The sequence below is a fragment of the Drosophila bipectinata genome, chromosome XR, assembly GCF_030179905.1.
Source record: "Drosophila bipectinata strain 14024-0381.07 chromosome XR, DbipHiC1v2, whole genome shotgun sequence".
In the NCBI taxonomy this organism is placed as follows: domain Eukaryota; kingdom Metazoa; phylum Arthropoda; class Insecta; order Diptera; family Drosophilidae; genus Drosophila; species Drosophila bipectinata.
This window is the reverse complement of record NC_091735.1, coordinates 16,096,893-16,121,665: the sequence shown is the minus strand read 5'-3', so window position 1 is coordinate 16,121,665 and position 24,773 is coordinate 16,096,893. Positions and strand designations below refer to the sequence as shown.

At 34.8% G+C, this 24,773-nt stretch overlaps 2 protein-coding genes across 4 annotated transcripts in view; one reads left to right on the top strand and one right to left on the bottom strand.

Moving 5' to 3' along the window:
- AstA-R1 (allatostatin A receptor 1) overlaps positions 1 to 24,773 on the top strand; it is a 99,804-nt gene that overhangs the window by 50,450 nt on the left and 24,581 nt on the right. For all 3 annotated transcript variants that reach the window (XM_070276401.1, XM_043213124.2, XM_070276402.1), the window contains one exon: positions 10,879 to 11,489. In XM_070276401.1, the coding sequence (XP_070132502.1) occupies positions 11,087 to 11,489 (403 nt within the window). In that variant the 5' untranslated portion in view covers positions 10,879 to 11,086. The remainder of the gene's footprint in view (positions 1 to 10,878; positions 11,490 to 24,773) is intronic.
- LOC138925584 (angiopoietin-4-like) lies at positions 8,719 to 9,548 on the bottom strand. The gene is made up of 3 exons (XM_070276403.1): positions 9,491 to 9,548; positions 8,934 to 9,432; positions 8,719 to 8,797 (listed from the first exon to the last, which is right to left on the bottom strand). Exons 1-3 carry the CDS (start codon positions 9,543 to 9,545, stop codon positions 8,740 to 8,742), a joined length of 612 nt encoding a protein of 203 aa, XP_070132504.1. The 5' UTR covers positions 9,546 to 9,548; the 3' UTR covers positions 8,719 to 8,739.

The following is a 24,773-nucleotide window of genomic DNA, read 5'->3' as shown; positions in this document are numbered from 1 at the left end:
ATTGGTTGGTCATCCGATAGCCTGAAGGCGAACCAATTTTGACTTGTTTGTTGGTGAATACATATTTCATGTTGCTGCAGGAAACATAAACAGCCTTCAAATAAAGTGCTTTAAGTTTAAATGAAATAAAAGGCTAAAATAATACCTCTATAGACGACTACCTGGTCGTCAGATTTGATAAATAAAAATTGTATAAATTAATTTAAAGTTTATTCGTTACCGATTCGTTTTGCATTGCATTTGTTGAATTAAGCCTCCGATTTTAATTTATTTTTATTAAGAATTTAGTTATCAAGAATCGTGTTTTTGTTAATTGTTTTGCTTTTATCTCTGGTATTTTACATGGTAAAATGATTTTCTTGATTTTAAATCAAGCACACTTTGGAGAAGTTATTTTCTCACTTTTAGTAAATAAGTGAAATTCTTAACAATCTTAATTGTTAAGGCATGTTTTATTCTTTCCTAAGAACTCAAATTTTGATATTAAGAAAATATCAGCAGGGCACCAAGAGTGCGTTCGTCATTCATCATATTTTCTTTTTACTTTAATAAATAAAAAGTATTGTTTTTTGTTTTATTATATAACGTTTCTTAATTCGTAATTATAATATAAGTTAAACGAGAATGAGTTGGTTTATGACATGCATTGACTTTGAATTTTAAGTATTTGCTGCTTATCTAAAGGTGTCTATGTTTATTAATAGTAAATATAAATATTTTATATTAAATATAAATATTTTATAATATAATACTATTATTTTATAATATTATTGCTGCTTAGAATTCTTGCTAAGTAGAAGTTTATAATTTACAAACATACATATGTTCAATCACAATAAAATGCCTTCTTGCGATGAAAATTGCCCTCATCTTGGCGATCGATTAACCGAAATGCATCCAATTGAAATGCAGCCCAATAAACGAAATCGTTTTTTATGAAACTGAGTATAGCGGGCCACTCAAAATGAATAAGCCACATAAAAATCGAATGAGCAAGGACTAAGGAGCAAGAGGCAAGGATATTGCCCGCCTTTGGCTGACCAAGCAAAGTCGAGCGATAAGTGCAAAAAAGGAACTCAAGCAGGACTACCACATCCATTCATCCTTCCTGGCACGCACGACTGAGCACACACGACAACCCTGGGAACGGGGGCAACTCTGCCAGAAACTTTGATTTCTGCCGCTACCCCCTTATTTTCCTCCAACGTTTTTCCTTAACTTTTCTGATTCTGTTTGCCGGCGAAAGTGACTTTTCCTCAAAAGGACTTCTGATAACGGCAGAGGGGTGAAGGGGGCCCAAACAGGACACGTTCACATCCAACTTTTGGGCCGTCTAGTGCTTAACTTGCTCATCTAAATTTAGTGCTTAAATGCCAAGTTTAATATTCAAGAATAAAATTAAGTTCTTTTGGAGCATTGGAGTTTATTTTTCCTCTGCACTTCATGATAAATAAATTATTTTCCTTTGAAGAATATTTTCTCTTTGAGCTAAACATAAACTAGGAAATAATGGTTATACTATAGGAAAGCTTCAAGCGGCTATTTTCTATACTCACAGTATATATTGTACTATGTCCAGTACTCAAGATAAACATACAATTTGTCTTTAACAAAAATAGTCCTAGTCCTTCGTGTCTTTTTAATCCAAAATTATCAAAATAGTTACACTGGGTAAGAGCTTGACTAAGCTGTAAGTAACTCTTAGCAAGTCATTACAACCATTAGGTTTATCCTTAATTGTCCTGACTTTATGACATGCATTTGCTTAAAAAAAGGAACGATAAAGCATGAAAGAAAAAGTCACTTTGGGGGCTCGAACCGCTTTTTATCAAAATAATTAGGCAAAGTGCTTGTGTAAATTTGTGCACTTTAATGGGAGTTTTTACTCCTGACGTCGGAAGTCTTAGTGTTTCCAATTGGACTTTTCCAGCATTTTTCACCATCATTTTCCCATGTGTAAGTCGGAGTTTTTTCTGCAGCGCTTTAACCAATTAGGAAATTACTTGAGTAAAGTGTTTGCAACAAAACAAAAAACCATCAGAAGCTGTAATAAAAAAAATACAAACGGGAACTTTTGACCGGGCTTAAAGTTTAACCAACGATCATTAGCCATGTTGGCTTCGAGTTTTAGCAAATCTGGCCATTTCCCGTCCGCTCTTTTCCACAGTCATTGGCCAAAATCAATGCAAGTGCTTGAAACTTTGAAACCGAGTTGAGAACAAAAACTAAGCAACAACAAAAATATGCAAGAGCCCCAACAAAACTCGAAACTATTTAAATCAATAGAATTGATTTTTTTTCTGCGCTTTAATTTTTAGTATTTCAGTAGTTTACTTATTACGTTTTTAATTTTCACATTTCGTCCATAAAATATTCCAATCGGTAAAGCTTCTTTATTCAACCTGGATGCAGCATTTATCGATAAAAGTGAAATTACCATTGAAAGTGTTTGTTTTTTATTTACTATTTAGTTTTTTAAATGTAACTATATTATACCAGAAAAATAAATAAGTTTTTCTTAGCTAACCGTAATCAAAAAGTGATGGATTAATTTAATTTTAATCCCCAACCGAATAATTTATTTTAAATAACCTAAGCTTGAATACAATTCCCAATTCGATTTCCAACTAAAAACTATTGCTAAAAAAAAATATTATTTTTTATATAAAAATATTTTTATAAACTCAAACCTATGTATATACATATATATAGTACAAGCTTAAGGCCACGGCCAAGACAAAGATTAAACCTAAAATCAAAACCAACGAAACCAACAGCCAACGACCGTTTCGAATTTTGTTGCCATAGCCAAAGCAGATTAAGTTTTTTAATTAATTCTTTCTAGCCGGGCGTGCAACCGGAGAGAGGGCTGGGGCTCTGGCGGGGTGGTGACTGCGGTCTTGGTTTTTTACCAGGGGCTGGGCCAGGGGGATGTCAAGGATTTGGTGTAGTCGCCTTTAAAGTCAATTAGTTTCATAAATCCGCGTTGACACATATTTGATTAAAAAGTTGTACACCCGCCTCTACCACGAAATATATAAAAAATAAACCCAAAGCTGCCTTTAGAAAGAGAAACGTTTATGGAAAGAAAAAGAGAAGGGCGAAGAAAATGATATACTGTATACATACAAAATTGTATTTTAATTACAGTTTGTCGAAAGTTTTCGCCTTCGTTTCTTCTTGTTTTTTTTTTGGGAAAATCAAAAAGGCATATTGCAACAAAAAGAAGGAAAAACAAAATGGGTTAACAAATTAAATTGGGCAAGAAATCTGTTGACTTTTTTGCTTTCAAACTTTTGTTAAGCGATTTTAAATTAAAATGGGGGTAAAATCAGTTTCCTGTTTAATTTAAAGCTTATTTATATTGCGTTCTTAGCTTAATTATGAAGCCTTCATTTACATACATATATGTATAGTACATATAGTTTCGCTACCCGTCTGCATAGGATTTTGCAACACCATTTTTAATTTTTTTCCCCTATTCTTCTAAAAGTACCAGTACAAGTACCATTATATAATATATTAGAGAGATGTTTTTATATTAAAATATATTATGTCCATTTGACTACGTATCATTATTATCGTTTAAGCTTTTATTTTTAAAGGGCATTAATCAAGTGGTTTTAAATAATTATAAAAATGTATCAGTTTATATTTGAAAAAGAACATTAAATATTTTTAAAAATAAAAGCAAAACCATAGTTCCATTTCCCCAGACTATAAAAAACCCCAACTATCAAATGCGCTCAATCAGAATTTGTGCTTTTTGAACTGAATTATATTTTTGTTCTGTTATTTTAATGGATTCCGCGGTTGCATTGCAAATATCGAGGCCCGGTGACTTTAATTTGTAATTACATTTTTGTGGCTTTCGCCGCAAATGACCAATTTGATTGAGGCAGCCTTTTCGACAGTAGTCGGAAAAGGCAAATAAAGAGCGAATTTTCTGCGACAGTAAACTGTAAAGGAATAGGCAGAAGGGCTCGGTGGTGGAAGGAGTGATAATAACGATATCAAGTATACGCTATGGTAGCCAGCCTTTTGACAGCCTTTAGCCAGCCTTTTCGCTGCTATGCAAATAGTTCAATGACAAACATATTTAATTTATATACACACTGCACTGCATATCAGCGTTTTCCTCTAATGGAAATCGTTTGGCAAGGAGTCGGACGGCAAAAGCGGAAAGGAGAATGGTGGAGATTTTCCGACATGGAAATCGAGAGCAAACAACTGCAGAGAATGTCAATAGAAGAGGTAGCTGCCTCAGTGCAGATTTTTAATCGAGCTTATCGGCCCTGCCATATTGCTTTTAATTTTGAATTAACATTGCTCCAATCAGAAGCTTATATTTTCATGAAATCCGAACCGGTACTTATTTTATTCAAAGTAAACTTTAAATATTCGTCACTGGAATTTTACCCCAAAAGAGGTTTTTTTTATATTAGTAGTTCTATATGATGAAACAAAATGAAAAGTCATCATTATATGAAAATTATTGTCTTCCTTTTACTTGCATATAAAATAAGCTTTAAAAAAACATGTTTCTACTGTGATTATTTTGATTTTTCGTTTTCTGTGCTTTTCTCTATTTACCAGTTTTTGTTTGTGGCGTGTAGCAGTTAATTAATTATTAATATTTAATTCAAAACAGATGTTGCCAGTGGGCTGTTGATTTTCTACGGGATAAAATGTGATGCCTTGAGGTCCCAGCCTGCCAGCCCGGCAGCCTTTTTCTCCTTTTTGGATTTTCATGTACATTCTGCTTGGGTGACTTTTATGATTCGCATTCAGGCCATAAAAAAGCAATTAGATTGAACACAACGTACACATAAAAGCCACATGAGCGGCAACATTGAGGCCCCCCTTTTCTAATTGAAATAAATGAAATAATCAGCCCAGAAGGAGGCGTGTCACGGCGCACACCCAGCATCCCTTCAAAATAATTGACTCGGTGACAGGCGAAATGGAATTACTCTGGTCTGGTTGAATTTCGCTTTTGGAAATGGAGTCTGAGTTTGGGCTTTGGGGTGAAATTTGCATTTGCGGTTTCATACGGCCCATGGACACAATTCACAATTTCATTGTCCTCTGTTGCAATCCGTGGCAAACTCATTTCGAGGGGCCGGAGTAGGGGGAGGCAAGAGGATGGCCGACTGGCGGCCGGGGGCGGATATGCAGATGACAACGCGGCGTATACGCAATCTTGCCAAGCGAGCAACAAGCCAAACTGACTGAATGATTGACTGACTACAGGCACTGAGAGAAATTCATTAAATTATAATACAATTTTTTGTACTCTAATTTTTTGTAAGAGCTTCTTACGAAACAAGAATTTAATAATAAAATACGATAAATTTGGTTTATATTCTTTAAGAAAGTTTATTTTTCAATTGCAACTGAAAAAATATAGTTCCTTAAGAATCCTATTTTTTTTCAACTGCTTTTCATAGATATTCTTTTATCTTATCATATATATTATGAATTAAATTTTTAATAAAAGTTCCGAACAGTGCATCGATTGAATAGAACGAGTGCATTGTGCCTCGATATATGTATGCAAAGCTTGAGCTGTCCTGAATCGAGTGAAAGGACATAATTAAAGGATACCCATTCCCATTACCATCACCATTTTGTGGTGAATGGGCATTAAGTAGATTAGATGTCTATTCCACTAGCGATTTTAGTCCCATTCAAGGACATCCTTCATTAAATCAGTTGAGCTAATGAAATGGGGATGTGTCGATGCGATTAATTACATCATTGATTATCCTGTTAATTTACAATGATATGAAGGAAATGCTACCCTTGCCCAATATGTGGTGTATTCCAATTTATTCCATGTAAGCCAATGTTTATATTATAAACTATGGTTGAGATATGTAGTTATAATTGAAGATATTATGTTTACAAATGGTTTTTTTACTGACTTTAAGCACAAGACTTTATTTTTTGTAAATGTATGAATAAAATATAAAAATATGAGTTTAAATATTTATATTTAAATTATATTTTATATTTATTATATATTATTCTTAAGCTTCAATCATTAAGCTTTAATACTTAATGAATATTAAATACTGATTGAGGATTTCTTTACTTTTTAAAAGAACAATATTGAGGATCATTTTTAAAAGTGAAATAAACATAAAAACAAAAAAATAAACAAAATGTATGTGCTAGTTATTATCCTCACTAGTATTTTCACTACAAAACCAGTCTGTTTTGTTTGAGTTTGATAGCTTTCGCCCCAACACCCAATATATATTTGAAATCGAATTTTTTAGGTAAATTAAACTGCGTTTTTACCTTCAATTTAATAACGCATCGTCTAAAAATTAAATCAAAAACCAAGAGTCAAATGACTCAGTTGCCCTATAATATATATTTAACTTCTCAACCGCTTTCTCGAGCTACTCAAACAAAGGAAAAAAGGAGGGAAGGATGAATGGCCATCCCCATCGGATTTCTCCATCAACTCCTTGCCAAGTCGACATTGTTGTGAAGTGTTTCAGGCCTCAAGTGGCCTCCTCGATGGACACTTTTCACTCGAGGAACTAACAAATTCAATTTCATGCCCGCTTGCCCTCGTGACTTTGGAAAATGGCGGAAAAGCCAGTGGGAAGTGGGCTGAAATCGGAGCAAAATCAAGCCAGTTCCGGTCGTTCAAATGGAGCCCCACTTTTTATTTGCCCCTCTAATCCATAAACAGTTTGGCTTGGAGCGGCGAAGCCGTAAATCAAAACAGCTTAAAATGCTCAACATAAATCGTTTTCGTTTAGAAAACCCAAACCATTAAGTCGCATTTAACCACCAGTCCATAAATACTGTAAAAATGAATAATAATGCCATCGATAAGAATAAGAGACAAACAGTTCATAATTATTGCTTGATTTAATTAAAAGTGCCATGAAAATAATTCACTGTCAACTAAGTGGAAATTTGTGACAGAAGCACTCGTCTGAGCTGAGTGGGCTAGTCGATGTTATCTGAATAATTTATGTATATCCCCCAGTATCTGCGGAATATACTCCATGTAGTGTATATATATAAATAGGGGTATTTTATTATGTCACTCTGTCAGTTTCTATGCATACAATCTGTCCAAATCATGACTCCAATTTTGTTGTGCAGATGCAAATTTTATGCCATGGAGCATATTTTATGTTTATGTATTTTTTTCCATTAAATTGTGTTTGACCACAAAAATATTCTAGAATAAAAAAATTTTGAAATCTTCGCTTTTATTCAATATTTTTCCAATTAAATAGTCCCAATTAAACACATGCTTCATCACACTATGAGCTTTAATAATTTGGTCAAACTGCTATCCTTTGCTAATAGGCAAACTTTTATTAAATAAATTATGTATATACCTTGAACAATTTCAAAAACTTTTTATTTCAACAAGTGATATGATCATACCGATAATTATAGATAATTAAAATTTATTGAAGGACTATTTTGAGGTTACGAGAAGTATGTGAAAGTATTGGCTCACTGAGTTAATATATGCATAACAATTTCTTGGTCTCTTAACTTTAAATTTTTAATCCTAAACTAAAGCCCTAGCATTAAAACTGACTCATGGGTAACTTAAATTTTTGTAATGGTCTAGTCACACATCATCAACTATTTTTTGTTGCCTTGGCATAACAAAGAACATCACCTTGGGCTAATTTTTTATGTCTCTACGAGGTTTGCGAAGAAAGGACTCTTAAAACTCAAGTTCCACAATTTCAGTGTCCCTCAATTATGCGACGTCCTTTCGTGTTCCCTTGCCCTTTCCCTATGCATTTTTTTTTGTCGGTTTTCATCGTTTGTCAATCCCCCTGGTCGTCCTTTTGGCTCATCCTGCTTGCGTCGGAGTGTTACTCGCTTAATAATATGTTAATTGACAGCTTAAGCCAACTGTCAGCGTTCGGTGCGTGCCATTTCAGTTTGAGTTCCAGACATGACAGCACATATGTCTCCTCGATTAGTCCGGCTGTCTGCCGTTCCTCTCCAAACCCCAAGTAGTTAGAGTGTGAAGACATTAAACAAAACCAAACAAAAAAGTCTAAAAAACCAAAAACAAAAACGGAAACAGGAAACGAAATGTATACAAGTGTTATCCTTCGTCGACTAATTGATGCGGAGCACGTGGCGTATGCGTAATGTGTTCCCTGGATGTCCATGTGATTTGGGCATCAATGTTATTTATTAAGGTATGCAAATGTGATGAATGTTTTCCAAGGTCCACTCTAGTCCGCCCCCAACCCCACACACTCCCATGTCCATGTGGTACCATGTAATGGAATTAAATTAATTTTGCATAATTTTTACATGGCCATGCAGATGATGGCCAGTGGTCCATACACTGTGGGACTGCTTTTCATAGATTTTACTCTAGTTTTATTTTTTATTTAAATTTGAAAAAATCGTTTGTTTAAAAAAGTAAAATATTCATATAATACAAATAATAATAAATTAATGAACGTTTTTTATTATTTTTTTTTTTTTGTTAGGCAATAAACAGTTGAACAACTGAGATAATCTTTATAAATAAACAAAAGTCGATTATTCATTTTTTAAGATACTTGGGGCTCATTTAAATGTAGATAATATATTAAACACACATACTTTGTTTGAAAATTATATTAAAAACGCCAAATATTTACTTTATAAATTTAATATATTAATTTTCGATATGTTTTTGAATAATTTTTGATTATCTTAAGTCCATTTGGTTTTCTTTTTTTTTCAATTTTTCCTTAGGATCTTCAGCACAATAGCATCATTTAAAGTGCTTCTTTTAACTCTATCAAATGAAAAAAAATATAAAAATATATGTTATAAAAACAAGTTATATGACTATGTTTCATGAATTTTTTTTTTAATTTTCCTTTTGGATATATTTGAAAAGGTAAAAGGTAAAAAGAAATGGGAATACGCACCTAGAATCGAACCACCAGCCAAGGCCCAACTTTGTTGCCTTATTTTGAAGAGGATTTTCATCCTCATATCGATTAAAGGTGGAAAATTTTATGCCCTGACTCAAAATGCTTGAGTCTTCAGTACATCCGTTGAGGGTTTTCACCATATAGCCTTCGCTTTGACTGCCCAAAACAAAGTTTTCGCATCTTATTTCTTTTAGGTGCCCCGATGGATACATGAATATCCATAACTCATGGGGATTTCTTTCAGTCAGAAGGTGCAGTTTCTCCAACCCGATAAAGAACTCTTCTTTTTGCATCACACCGACATTTCCGAATCCCCTTGTATACTCCTCAAATGTATGATTAAACTTTGATGAATTATAAAGTTTCCGATAAACCATCATATAAACAGATTCAGTACTTTTTTTTGTGTGACAAACCACTTTGAAAAACTCAGAATCGGGGATTTGAATCTCTTGGGCGACAAATTTCTCATTTGGTGATGGATGGCAACGATCTGAAAGAGCTAAAAAATTTATAGTTTCATTTTCGACTTTGTGGTTTGTTCAATATACCTTCGGTTTGAGTTGTTGACTTTGTTATTTGAGCTTTTAAATGCTCAAGTTCCATATCATTTTTTTGGTTATTTGATTGTGATTCCTCATATTGACGACTGACTTCATTGAGTTTAAGCAGTAAATTTGAATTTTTTTCCAGAAGTTCTGCATATTTATTCTGCAACTGAGAGTACTTCGCCTCGTTGCTCTGACACTTCTCAAAATACCGCAGCATAGGCTTCACAATAGGATAGCAGACCGCGGCACAGTTTTCTTCCATCTCATCCGACATATAGCATGACTGTAGAATTTGAATTTAGAAATAGATTTAAAAAATAAACACACTTTAAGCCGTCATTACTTCGTGTTCGTCTCCCTGGGAGGCAGAAATAAAAAAAACTCCAAAAAAGAAAACTACCGGACAGATCATTTTTGTTTTTTTGATTGAACGAAACGAGGGTTTTATGTTTTGTGTTTACGAGCCACTGATTGCATTTAAATTAATTCTTTGAAACTTGTGGCTTCGGAGTTTTAAATAATTTCCGAGCTTAAAAGTTTCTATTTTAGGTTCCTAGCATCTACAAAAATGAACGCATGCGGATGTGTTGTCAAAGGTTAAAAAATTAGTGATAAGCCACAAGAATTGTTTATATGATTTTTGGTGACTTCGCTATATAATGGCCGTAATATTAGTTAATTAGTGAATATTTGAATGTACACTTATCAAAATGGTTTTTTTTTTTAAATTATTTAAATAACGTAAAACTGACCTAGACTTATTTTACATGTTTATTACATTTAAATTATTAACCGGCCAAGAAAAGTCCAAAAATTTAAGTGTGTCGTTTCTCAATAACCTTATATTTTAGTTATTTTTTTCTGTTTTATTTCAATAATTATTTGAATATTACATTGTATTGCTTTTCTTAAAATTTTTCCAAGTGTTGCAAATGTGGTTTCAAAATCTATCTTTTTATTGCCTTTGAATCCCTTTAAAAATTTGAAATCTTAAATTTAATAAAAAGGGCAAACTTTATTTTATTTTAGCAACTATAGGATATTAAACTTTTAAATTATAATACAATTTAAAGAAACTTAATTAATGATAAATAAATTATAAATAGCCCAACTTTTCATTACTTAACCCACTGTGGCTAATATTTTACTTTGAAAACATAAAAACCAAACCAAAACAACCTCCCACGTACATGGGGTGGGTCGTGGGGGTGTGGGTGGCAGGTTGGCCTTGACTGTTCTCGTCCATTTATTACCCCGATAGAGATGGGGATTTATTTGCCTTGCCTCTATGGCCACGTATCTGTATCTGCACATCTTTGTATCCGTATCTCGGCATCTGTATCTGCATCTAAATTATTTATGGCTCTACTCCTATTTGTCTCTTGCAGGCGGACGGATAAATAACTCACGGAAATGCAAATTATGCGGTGGGCGTGGCCGGCATTTGATACAATCAAAGGATATCGATAAAACTAGAAGGCGAGAGCGAGCCGTTTTGGGAGGCAGGGGCCCAATTAAAAAGCCCACACCCTGCCCCATCCACGCACTTGTCCAAAGATAGATAGTGATAGAGATATTGAAAGAATCGATCCAAAAATGGGCAACCTTCGGGTGGTGGCCCTATTGTTGGCCATCCTAATTAGCAGCTGGCCCAGAGCCTCTTTGGCCGCCACAAGCCAGAACGGCAGCCCAGTGGATGCCACTGGTGGCAACTACACTAACAATTACAATGCGAATGGCAGTGGCAATGGGAATGGAAATGGAAATGGGAATGCGAATGGAAATGGAAATGGGATTGGCAGTAGCAGCGGCAGTGGCAGTGCCAATGGAAATGGTAGTGGGAATAATTTCCCATATTCCTCCGACCACAACGCCAACGATTCGATGGAGTACGATCCGGAGAGTGTGGCTCTCGAGCGGATTGTGTCCACGATAGTGCCCGTATTTTTCGGCATTATCGGATTCGCTGGACTACTTGGCAACGGGCTGGTCATACTGGGTGAGTACACTAAAAGAAAACTATATATAAAAATAAATTTAAATCATATTTAATTTTAAACGGGTTCTCTAAGAACATTTTTCCAAAATTAGAATTGTTTATTCTTTATAATATACATATGTATGTATATAGATCACATCCTTAATAAAAATTGATGACAAAAAAACTATCTAGGAAATTTTTTAAGGATGAAAACCTAAACTTAGGAAATAGAATCTGGCCGTGGTTGTAATTATTATTTTATTATTTTTTTACTGGATTGTTTAATAATTTGTAAAGCAAAGTATATCGTTTACTCCTGATCACACTTTTTAATATCCCCTAAAACAAAGTGCCTAAACTTTGCAAACAACCAAAAAAAAATATATTTTATTTAAAACTTATTTTTAAAACTTAATTTTTTCAATATTTTCTCTGTTCACACTTTCACTATCTTAAAAGAAAATACATGGTCACACTCCAATTGTCCCTATAAAAAGCACCTTTCCTTTTTAGCCCACAAATCAAATTGATTTTAATTCCGCAAGAACCTTAACAATTTTATTTTCCTCATTCAAATACCAACCAAAAACACATATTTAATTAAGAAATAAAAGACAGCCCTAAAACAAAATTAATCCAGACACAAATACACTAGCAACGAAGCTCTCCATCAATATATTAAAGCTGTGATCTGGGCTTAAGCAAAAATTTTCTTGTGTGGGAGCAGGCCTGGCTGGTGGGCGGTGCGCTCCGCTCCCCATAAAAAAAAGTCAAACTCGCATCCGACCAGCGCTTTCATTAGCGACCTCTGGCAAATTATGCGTAATAATTGCAAATGAAGCCGGGTGCTGGGGGGAAGGCCATAAAAACATAAAAACGACTGCAAGAGCTGAGCATTCAAGCGGAAGCTAATTGATTTTTTATATCCCATTACGGAAGGAAAAAGCGCACAAAATCCAGGGAAAGTGGGGAGTCTCAGATCGTTAAGATTGCAATTCTGAAAGTATTGCAAAAAAGCTTAATAGGCTGGCAAAAATACACATTAAGCTGCAATTCATAAGTCGCTAATTAATAAATTGAGTAAATGAAGGAATTTCAGTTAAATAAAGTGTAAAGATAACTAATATCGTTGATAAACATTTCTATTTTCCATTGAATATAATTTTATTCGAAGGACTTTTTCTTGGAAAATAATCCAATTATTTTATAGTAAAACGCCTGTTTTTCTAGAACACTTGATTTCGTGCACAACCAATTTAAGGCAAATAATTGAATCATTTCTCTGCCCTTGCCCCAAAAAGTAGGCTACAGCCCAAACAACCAGAGGCTTAGCAAAAAAAAAAGGTTAAAGAGGAAGTGGGGAAATTTTACCTCAAACACTTGAATGCATGTGATGACTGTGGCTCTGTGTGTGTGCCCTATCAGCAGCCCAGCAGACTGAATCTCAACAGCAAACTCATTTTGCATGCAGTCTTTTTTTGCTACAGTTTTGTTTCCTTTTTCTGCAACCTTGGCGTGAAAGTCTCAGAAGCCATTACACCTGAGATGCCACTAGAGATGAGAGTGTACTGCGAGAAAACAAAACAATCAATAAATTAAAAAGTACTAAAATCAAAAATATTTCTTATCGAAATCACAACATAAATAATAACTGTGCTGAGTAAAAAGAGGGAAAAGTTTATTAACTTTTAAATGAAAACCAACAATAACCGATCATTTCGATCAAAAATTAATCAAATGTTTGACTTTTTTTGTTAATATTTTTTTAGAAAAAGGTTATGCCATCTCCAAGCCACACTTACTTTAGACTGTTGCTGCATTTGTATATGTCGGAACAACAATGCAGAAACAAAAGAGATATGAGATAAAAAAGTCTGAAACATGCTAAAAATAGAGGGATTGTAACAAAAAAATAGCCGCTAACGTCAAAAACAAAGAATATAGTGTCTTTACCCACCAGACCCCTTCCACCATACCACTAAGTTTTAGTTCAAGACTTTTCTCAAGCGCTGGTTTTTGCGAACAGAATGAACTAATAAAGTCTTATAAAGACAACATTATTATTACAGTCTTAAATGCTTGCATGAAGAAGGTCCAAGAAATCGCTTATTTTTCTTTGAATAATCGCATAATATAGACTTTAGTTAGAAACACTGTGAATGAAAAGTAATTGGAACACCGAGCTATTTTAGTCTCCTTTCCGAGTTGGAAAAGAATCTCGCTTGGAGACAAATAGCCGGCCCGGACCCCCTTGAAAGTTATCCAAGAAACAAATGAGAAGGCCAGAGTGCAGGCGGACCCGCCCACTCCGCGTCGTGAAAAGTGTTTTTCATGTCGGTTTTCCCTCACTCGCTTTCCATTCTCGGGGCTGTCAGGCCGAGCGAAAAGTTTTATTAAAGTCGCAAGTGGCACTAGGCATCCTATTGCCAGACACCCACATATCCGCAACACCACTGACACTTGGAGAAAATTCTCATTTTTATATTTTAATTTAATTGCAGAAAATATTTTTCTAAATACATCTCTAAAGGTTATACGAAAAATTTTTCAAGTATTTTATCGTTTACAATGCGTTAGATATGTTTTAAAAAGCTAGGAACAATTTACTTTTTTAGTCCTATATAAAAACCACTATAAATGAAAAGTAAATTAAAACCCAATATATGAAGATAACTTGATAATTCAAAAAGTTTTAGGGATTTATATGTTTTCTACATAATCTGGTCACACCAAAAAAGAAAGAAAATAGCTTAGAAAATAAATGAAGAAACTAATAGCTTTCTTCTAATATTTTTCAAAAGTGTGACAAAACATTTGCGACCCATTTTCTTAAAATATTTTTTCTTGGTACACTAGTATTATCTGAGACACCCCCTCGATTTGGCTGCCCCTGTGCCTGCTACTTGGGTGGAAAGTGGAAAGCCACTTTGTCAGCTGCGTTGGCGGCATTATGATAAATGATTTGTAAATGAACGTGTGGATTTTATGGCAAATTATGAAGGCAAAATTAGAGGCACTTGAGATAACTTCCTAGTTTCAGTCAGGCCGGTAGAAGTCATCCTCGCATAAGGGTGGTTTGGATATGTGGATACTTTGTATATTTTATTCCAATACAGAATTTTTGTATAGAAAAAAATTAAAATCCTTGTTTATAAATATTTTCAAATACTTTGCCTTTGTAAATATTTAATAAATTAATAATTTTTTTTAAAGCCTAAACACCCTTTTTTAAAAACTTAAAGCACATGATATAGCTGCCTCGAGTGCAAAGTGCAGGCGTGTATTTATGGCTTATGGATGGATAATTTGTCAAAATGCCATTACACATGGCCGGCTCTGGTTTTCGAGAAGAAAGATTAGACCAAGTGTGATCATGAGAACATAATCGTTTTCGCCTCCAAGGAGCGAGGTGTATGTGTGCATTTTATCTGCACTTTATGGCTGGCAAGTCAATTTTCCATGGATTTTGATAGATGAAGGCGTCTCATCCTAGTCGTCCTTGGCGTCGAGTGGGCGATTGTTGAATTTGTAATTTAAATATTGTTTTTGCCAGGCTGGCTCTGGCTAATCCGACAGGCGATTCGCCAAAAGTCAAACAAACGGCAACACGATACTATTTTCCCCAAAATATATGCATAAGTTTTCACAACTCTCTGGCACAGACTGTCAACAGCAATTTGTGTAAATCTGGGGCATCGGGACTAACCGCAACAAAATACGCAAAATACAAAATACACAAAGAACACGAATCCCAATCAGAATCCTGCTTAATTATAATTTATGTTCCAAGAATGTTTATACATACATATTCCAGGCAACCGAATTGTCACTTCAATTTGCATTAGCCTTTGTCAAAATTTCCGGCTTTGACAGCACTCGATTCACAGTTTTAAGCTCGCCAGGACAGTAGGGGACTGGAAAAGGCAGTCTCAGGATATCTGGGAGAACATCCTCGCTGAAAATGTGCCCTTGGCTTTCGACAAAATTTTGTTATAAAATTGTAATTGGCCAGACAAACAGGAACGTGACTCGTCCCCGAAGCATAATCCTTTCTCTCTATTTTTCTTGTACTTTTTTCACTTTTTTGTAGCACTTTTTTTTGGTATCCTGCTGAGTTTGTAGAAAAGGGTATATGGAAAAAAGTACGAGATGAAAATGTTTTTATAACTTACTATATATACGACCTAAAAATGTGATAATCTTAAATAATAGTGAGACCAAATTGTTTAACGTACCTCGCCATTTTTATAAAATGTGACTAACTGATTGAATTCTCCTAGTTTTTGTTAGTTTTATTTTTAATGTCTTGTTTTTAAAATATACAGAGTTTAAAAATATTTAGTTTTTTAATTACAATTTATAGATTTCTTTATGGATGATTTTTTTCCTCAAAGAAATAAACACAAAACAAAAAACTAGGTACTCCCACAGTTTGTCAAACTTTGTGTTAACATTTTTCGCCATTTTTATTCTTCAGCTCCTGTTGTGGTGGCTGTCCTGACAGGGCTGGCAAATTTGATTTGGTCCCAAACCCAAAACATGTTTCACATTCGACACAGTTTTGCCTTTTTTTTTGGCCCGTTCGGCACTTGTATCCTTTTGATTCAAGGCTCGGAGGACAGATGGAACCACAAAATCAACTTAGATGAAAGCATAATGCGATTTCCCAGCGACCCAGATCGCTCCCGGAAAAGGGTTACAGGGCTAGCTGATAGCTGGACATGGTGACAATAAAAATATATATATTTCATATATATATATATGGATGTCCTATACCGCACACCTGGTGAGAGGGGATATGGTCCATAAATTGTTGGCACTTTCACTTGAATTGTTATTGTGGCTTTTCGCTGGAAAATGCATTTCCCATTTCCGCATTTTGGTGTTTCCCTGTTTTTCCTGCTTTCATATTGTTCCAATTCCCGATTCCGATTCCGGTTCCCATTTGTGATTTTCACGCGAATCGAAGGTAAACATCACCATGGGGATTCTCCGATTAGTTTAATGTAATCAATTTTGAAGTTAAAGTTTTTGTAAAGGTAGGTTAGGGATAATTCTTATGTATATGATAAATGACACAGGGAATTAAAATTATTATAGGAATAGGAATTAGAAAAATGCAAATCTTTCCTCGTTTAAAGCTTATATTGAGTGCCCAAATTCAAAAAGGAAAACCCTTCCGATACAATTTGGCAAGAATTTTCTTTTCACTTCTTTGTTGTTGTTTGATGATTTTGGAAAAAGTGCTCGTAATAGAAGCATAACATACACGTGTACAACTGAAGGATACACCTGTTCCAGGTCCTGTTGCCTTTTTTCGAACCTTGTTTAATAGACCAGGACTGTGAGCTTTCAGTGTCGAGCACTTTATTATCGAAGAATGCCGGGCACTTCACTCCTTGGATAAGCTTCAATCTTTCAAGAGCTTTCCCTTCAGCAACTTGGTCCTGGCTCCCAATAAATTCTTTTTTTTTTTGTTATCCTGACACTTGAAGGATGTTGCAGGCTGCACGTAGTTGCAATTTGAGGGAACAGATGCGGGTATTTTTGGTATTTTTTCTTCTCTTCATTCTATTGCCCCGTAAAAACGTACGCACAAAAGTATGCTATGAAACAGCATTTAAGCAGCATATGGAAAGTATTTGTGCGTGTGTGGGTGTGTGCGGGTGTTTGAGTGTGTGGGTGCATGGGGGTACGAGTGTGCGTTGGGTAAATTTACACAAATCCACAAGGCGTACAAATTTATTATCCAGCGTTGATAGTGATAAAATTTATAACCAGCATTGAGTACAGCGCCTAAAAGCAGGCAATACAAATGCTAACAGAAACACAAACCCAGGAACAGACAAACAATGCCCAAGTGGGCCACACACACACAGCACACACACTAATGCCCAGGCAATTGCCGTCCTTTTTACACCACAATACCTGTCTCTTTCTCACACTCTGGTACATTCATCATATTTATGTTTTTTTATGGGCCATGTACAATTTTATTGTTTTACTTTTCAATGCAATGTCTGTCGGGGCCTGTGCGTATGCATATGTGTGTGGGCGACAGGGCGGGGCCAACGCCCACAGACCCCGCATAGCCTGGGACCCCAAAACAACAAAAGTAATAATAAACCAGTTTCGCTGGTGGAGAACAAAGCCGCTAACCAAGCAGGTAGAAAGCGCCAGACAACAGTTGTCCTCCAGCCCGATGATATTCGTGCAGCGATGCTGTTCCAGATAATCCGACCCTATGGAAGGCGTTGAAAGTATCCTGTATATTTTAAATAAATAACTTTTTTTTTACAATCTTTAAAACAAACAAATTAACACAGAAATCATTGTAGAACATTTGAGATTTAAATAAAAGCAAATACAAATTTCACTATCATACCTTCTGGAGTAACATTAAAGTGTTTTATTTTACTTTAAAACTTTAAAGAAAAATTAAGCTTCAAAATTAATTTAAATTTATTTAAATTAAACTCAAGTCGCAAACTTAAACTGTTTTTAACTAGTTGGCTCTAAAATAAAAACGTAAATTTAAAACAGAAGATTAAAGATATATGTATGTATAGTTAGCAAGCATTTTTATTGCATATTTTCTAGCGCAAAAATTTTACTATCGTTACTATTTTGTACAAATTTTAAACCAAAATGTTGCCAATATTATAAAATTGTATAGTATAGAATATATAGAAATTGTACTTCTTTATAGAATCACAATACCTGGAATAAAACATAGCGGACTAAAATATCTTTTTGCATAGTTACCAGCATAAATTCCAACACCCAGCACGGCATATGTTACCGGTTCCTTTAGATTCCAATATTTCTTTTAAACAAATTTCTAAAACGAGTTTTTTGTTTTTATAAAAAACAATGTAACACTTGTTTAAAAATCTTGTAGGGCAAGTAACACTTCCCACTTTTCAGCTTCAAAACATTTTTGCTTTTCTATTATATTTTCAAGAACATGGAACTTTTGACGTCCACCTATAGTTTTTATTTGCCAGCTCTCTTGTTTGTGTGCCTAGCAAGCTCCGACTGTATTCTTTTCCCCTATTTCCTCGCCCTTGTACTACCCCCAGACCCCGACGTATCCTTCGATGGCGATGATGTCTCCATCGTCCTTAGACACTTGTGGCGCCCTCTTGTCAACACATATTCGCCATATGGATGTGCCTCTCGCTACCGCCGGCCAGGTGTCCTTAACAGCCCTAACAGTCCCCGTGTCCTTGGGCTGTCGGCCCCCTTTGCCAAGTGGCCATAGATTTTATATCCGTCCGCCGCCTGATGCAAATCCCATCAATAATCCAACAATGCAGCGCCATTCAAAAGAATGTTAGAGTACAAAAAGAAAGAAATTAGATTAAAAAGAGCGGAACATTTCTTTAAAATACTTCATGGCTGAGACGAACAAGGGAATAAGCTCCATCAAGATGAGACCCTTTTTGTGAATCGCAAGAAATCGGCTCACTGAAGAAAAATTATTTTAAATGTTACATACTGGTAGGTTTGTTGGAATATAAAAAGCAAAGCTTCATTCACAAAGTCGAGCTAACATTGAGCCGTTAAACCAGCCGTTGATTACGAGTCTCCTGGTAATTCCTTCTTGTAGTTCAAGAAACCGAATATTATTTTTCTGTGTCGGGCTGACTGGCTGTCTGATTGATTTACATTTGTTTGTCAATGGTAATGATGCCCCAATACGGCCGCCAACATTGATGGCTGGCTGTGTTAATGTTGATGTTGATTTTCGGAGGCGCTGCCATTGTTGTCGTTCTGAAAGGGTAAAATGGCATTGTTAAACAGAAGAGTCCTCTCCCTCTTATACAATATGTGCACCGTAGATACAACCATGCAGACTCACAGGTATTTAAATTAATTCACAGTCAATCGAGTCTCTGGCCAAGCCTTTAATATCATTTAAGCATCTTGTCAAAGATATTTTATTTAAGGTCATAAGAGTATTTAATTGAATTTCAAATATTAATTAATTCAATGAGCTTCCGGATTACCTGTCATCATCTTATGCAAGGGAGATGTGATTTATTTATGTGTTCTAATGTGTTTGCATCCAAAAGCATGCTACAAATATTTACGTTGTATACTTACAGGCTCTCAAATGAGAGATTTCAAACCTCCAATGATTATTTTCGGTCATTTCCAAAACGTAATTAAAATCTTATCTGTTAATTGTTACCATATTTTATGGTATTGTATGAACTCTCGGTTCCAGGAATATTTTCAGTCCCTCCTTTGATTGCTCCTGCGTTTGTCATTGACATTAAAAATTTATTTGTATAGGCTGCCAAATGATACAAATAAAAGAAATGAAAACAAAACGAAACGAAAATAATGAAGCCGGCCTGGAGTGGGCGAAAAAAAGTCTAAAGATTGCACAGGACCGGCCAGCAAATGGGCCAAGAAAAGGACAATGGACAAAGGACTCTGTTCGGTCCGGTCCGGAACGGTGCGGTGCGGTCCGGTGAGGTCCTTTGTAACCGGATATTCATGTGCCAAAACAGGATGTCTCTACCTTTCTCGGTCTCGGGCCTGTCCTGTCTGGTGCATTAAAATTTAAATTAATTGCCATAGTTATGGGTGTAGCAACTGTACTTTAGGTTACTGCATTACCAAAATATTCCTGCATATCCTGCGCCCCAAAGGGCAATCATTTATGCACTTAATGGTCCGAACCTAAGCAGGAAAGGCTTACTGCTCCTAACCGGCTCCCGAATTTAATTGGATCATAAAACAAAAACCCCACCGAATCTCAAATTCAGCGAGTAACTCCCAATTTTAATTGCGAATTCAATTCAGAGTCATTAAAATTATTTACAAATAATCAGGCAGTGTGATTTAATTATGTCTTAAAATCCGTAATTTAGTTTGAAGCGTAAAAGTGGGCTCATAACAATCAAGCTGGTGATTCAGTTGCCAAGAAATCATCAAGAAAATATATACGTATCCATTGGTTTGAATGGCAATTAATTAACGTTTATGATGAGAATTATTTTTTGTTATTAATTATTTAAGATATTTGTGGAGATTATTCTAAATCTTATTTCATTAAAATGGTTCTAAGTTTTCTAAAGGTAAATCGACAAAAAATGTGACTAGATAAGAGTCTTAATTTCTTAGGATACGACATAAGACTCCTAAGGTTCCTTAAACCTTAGGTTGTTATGCTTATGGGTTGAAAATTTATTTATATATTTTTCCATAGTTTTTAAAGAACCTGTTCAAAGATTCATAAGATCATAGATAAAAATCTAATCTTATTCTTTGATCTTAATCGAATGAGTTTAAACTATAATTTCCTATATAATATAATTTCTTTCCTTTGCACGCAGTATATAAGTCGGAACGACCCGGATCGGCCGACTATATCCTATAGCTGCCATATAACTGATTGATCGGAAATGGTATAACTTTGGTGTTTTTAGAGTTAAAGAGTTCAAATTTTACACGAAAGCTATTTTTGGCTACATTACGACATGCCCAATTTCATAAGGATCGGCCGACTATATTTTATAGCTGCCATATAACTGAACGATCGAAAATGACCCAACTTTCGTGTTTTTGAAGATAAAGCTGAAACTTAGTATAGTATTATATTTTTTGGGTCAGTTGATCCAACCTACCAAATTTCATTAGAATCGACCGACTATATCCTATAGCTGCCATATAACTGAACGATCGGAAATGGTACTTGGTAGAAATATCAACTTTCGTATTTTTGAAGATAGAAGTTTGGGACTTTTTTTAAATTTTTTATTTTAGTTAATTGGTTTTATTATGATGTAATCATAAGGATCGGCCTACTATATCCGATGTTTGCGATATATATCCGATTTTAACTGCAAGCTTTCCTTTCTTGTTTTCATTTAAAATATAAAAACATAAATAATATACATAAATAAATCAAAATTATTAAATTTTGCAAACCTCAATTTATTCTTCTGATATACATTCTCAAGATAATATCATCAGCACGGAGATCAGTTCTATCAAAGAAAATATAAATTTAAATTATTATTTTATATAAGTTATTTGAAAAAAATTCTGTTGGAGATACAAAAAAACGTAAAAAGGAATACACAGAAAGACACACCTGTTTTTATAATTGAACCACCAGCCATAAAGTTTTTCCTCCGGCCAATTACGATAAGGCTTTCCAGCATCATCTTGATAAAAGGTGGTGAATTTGGAGCCCTGCCTTAGGCCCAGCTTTGAGAACCCATCACACTGGTCAATACTTTTCACCATATATCCTTCGCTTTGGCTGCCCACAACAAAATTTCTGCAAGTTTCATGCCCTTCACTGGAGAATACCTTGACATCGTGAGGCTTGTCATTCGTCAGAAGATGCAACTTTTGGAGACCGATGACGAATTCATTCTCCATTCCGGCATCTCCGAATCCAGTTGAATATTCCTCATACTGGCGATTAAATTTATTTAACCCAAAGTAATTATTATACACCATCATCCAACCAGATCCAATTAACTCGTTCGAGAGACAAACTACTTTAAATGGATCTAAACCTGGGATACGGATTTCTTGAACGACCTTGTTTTCTTTTTGGCTTCGTGGACATCGATCTGAAAGAAATTAGAAATCAAAATTTTATTTTGCCAATTGTCGGTTCTGCAAACTAACCTTCGGTCGTCTGACCATCTAAAGTTTTGACTTTATTTTCTTCCAATTTTTCTTGAGTTTGATTCTCACGATTCTTTGAAATATCTCCATTTATTACTATTTCTCTCAATTTTGCAATGTCTTCGCGGAATTGATTTGTTAGCACCCTAAGTTCACTTGTTTTTTTGAGGTCAACAATTTTATCGTTTAATAGATCAATTTGCAAATTTTTCTTGTCTATTTCAGCTTTAAAACTATCCACTTCAAGATCCTTTGATTGCAATTTATTTTTCACTTCCAAATAATCTCTTTGGCACTGTGATGCCTGAGCTTCTTTTTCTTGGCTCTTCTCAAAATATCACAGAAGGGGCTTTACAATGGGGTAACAGACAGCAGCACACTCGTCTTCCTGTTCTTCCGATAGGTAGCACGACTGAGGAATTTTAATATAAATATATTTTGTATATAAACACACTTTAAAGGACTACTACTTCTTCCGATCCCAAAGAGGCAGAAATAAAATAAATGACAGAAATTACGACCACCGGAAGGATCATGTTTTTTAAATTGTATGTTTTTGTAGACCAACTTTTCTTCTTGAAAACTCACTGGAAAAATTGCAACTGCTGCTTCGAAGCTTAGGTCTGCTGCTTTTTAAGTCATTCTCGGATTTAAGATTAAGCTCGAGCTTTTGTTTCTGATAAGCAGATCAGTATTCATGCGAGCGCAGTCAATGTACTGTAAATTGGCACTGATAACTGATTACAGGAGCTTTAAGATTTCTGAAAAGTTGTTAGCATCAAGAAATTTTATATATGTATATACATATACACATAAGTAAGTAGAAGTAACTTTATCTTTGAAAAATAAGTATGTACATATGAGTATTTAAGATAAATAAACTTATATTTATTAGTTATTATTGAGCTGTTTAAGAAAATACCTGAAAGACCTACAACAATAATAATTTAGAGTCCTTTATACCCTTGCAGAGGGAATTATAAATTTGTGCTAAAGTGTGCAAGTGAAGGAGACATCTCTGACCCTTAAAAGTATATATTTTTGATCAGAATCACCTCCTAAGTTGATATGATACGTCTGTCTGTCTGTTTCTATGAACTTTTAAAGCTATCGAATTGAAACATTGCACACACATTGCTTTACTTATATCAAAGATTATAAAGTACATAGATGGGACATCAGGGCCCAAAACGGTCAACTTTTTGCGTCGAGCTTGTTGGTGAGGGGGGAACGCACATGCATACGATTCTATTTTTAGAACTCTTTCCATGTATCCGTCAACAAAAATGTGAACCTATGTGTGTATATGTGACTGCTCGCACGACGTAGTAAAAATGTTTTGGCTTCCAAATTTCAATTTCAATTTCTCGTTTCTGTTTTCGATGCGCCGATGTGGTAGTTGGTAGAACAAATAGTATTTTTGATCGCCGCAGATCGAGACAGGATGGTAGCGTAATGCATAGAGTAGTTACTCTTTGTGTAATTTTTCTGTGTTCAAATCCTCGTAAGGACATTGAACTTTTTCTTTCTTTTATAATTATTTTTTTTTTATTTTTCCTTAATTATAATATTTTTCTTTAATTTTACAATTGTAAAATTGTTTTGTTCTTCATTATGTCCGGCTAATAAAATTTCAAGGGAGTCCTTCCGGCATTTTGTCATCCGACACGTCCGTCACTTATTTTTACTTTAATTGTTATAGAATGCAATTAAAAATAATAATAATAACGTAAAAATTAAAAGTAAAAAAAAAAAATAATAAAAAAAAAGTAAATATAAAAAGAATCATAAAACTAAAACTTTATCAAAATCGAAACAACCGCACGCTAATGAAGTCGAACCCAGGACCCTATGAATAAGGACCACGCACTATCCATCTAGGCTACCCTTGAAGTTGATTTTATGATACTTCAAATTGGTGTTAAAGGAGGCGCTAGAATCTATACCAAAAACAGAGTTGACGAGTAAGGATAGTAAAAGATATTTCTGATCTCTTTACTCTTACATTGGTTCGATTACAACGTTTCAAACTTTCATCGTTCCAAAGATGTTACGATCTAAAAATAGAATTCTCTCTCTCCCTATCTCATCTGCTAGCCGTTTGTCGTGGAACCCGCTCTCAAATGTTTTCATTATTACAGCGGGTTCCACGACGGAAAAAATGAAAATATTTGAGAGCGGGTTCCATGACCAAAATGCCGTAGAACCCGCACTTATAGACATTTTTACAGCGGGTTCCACTACGAACTGAGACGATGTTAGGGTTATTTTACAATTTTGTATTTTTTTTTATTGGATTATAAATTTAGAAAAATAAATTAAAATAATAAAAATATAATATAAATAGACTTAAAATTAAAAAAACATGGACTTCCCGAGCCTGGTTTGAACTCGTTTTACTTTGCACAGTAGCCAAGCACTCTACCACTCGGCTATTCCTCATTCTTTGTCGCGCGAAAAATTTCTCAAACTTAACTTGTCGCGCAATGAAACCCGCTCGTTCCAGCGGGTTCCACTGCTGGAACCCGCCATAGAAAATTTTTCTTTGTATGAGATGTCCCATCTATGTACTGTATAATCTTTGCTTATATCTAGTACTGCTGCTGTGACATGAAAACCTTTAGCTTTTAGATTAGCTATATT

Bases quoted from the DNA above. Each gene is read 5' to 3' on its own strand.
- LOC138925584 (XM_070276403.1), bottom strand. From the start codon at position 9,545: ATGGAACTTGAGCATTTAAAAGCTCAAATAACAAAGTCAACAACTCAA. The intron at 9,433-9,490 runs GTATATTGAACA...TAGCTCTTTCAG, and splicing joins GTCAACAACTCAAACCGAAG to ATCGTTGCCATCCATCACCA. The intron at 8,798-8,933 runs GTGCGTATTCCC...TTCATTTGATAG, and splicing joins GGCTGGTGGTTCGATTCTAG to AGTTAAAAGAAGCACTTTAA.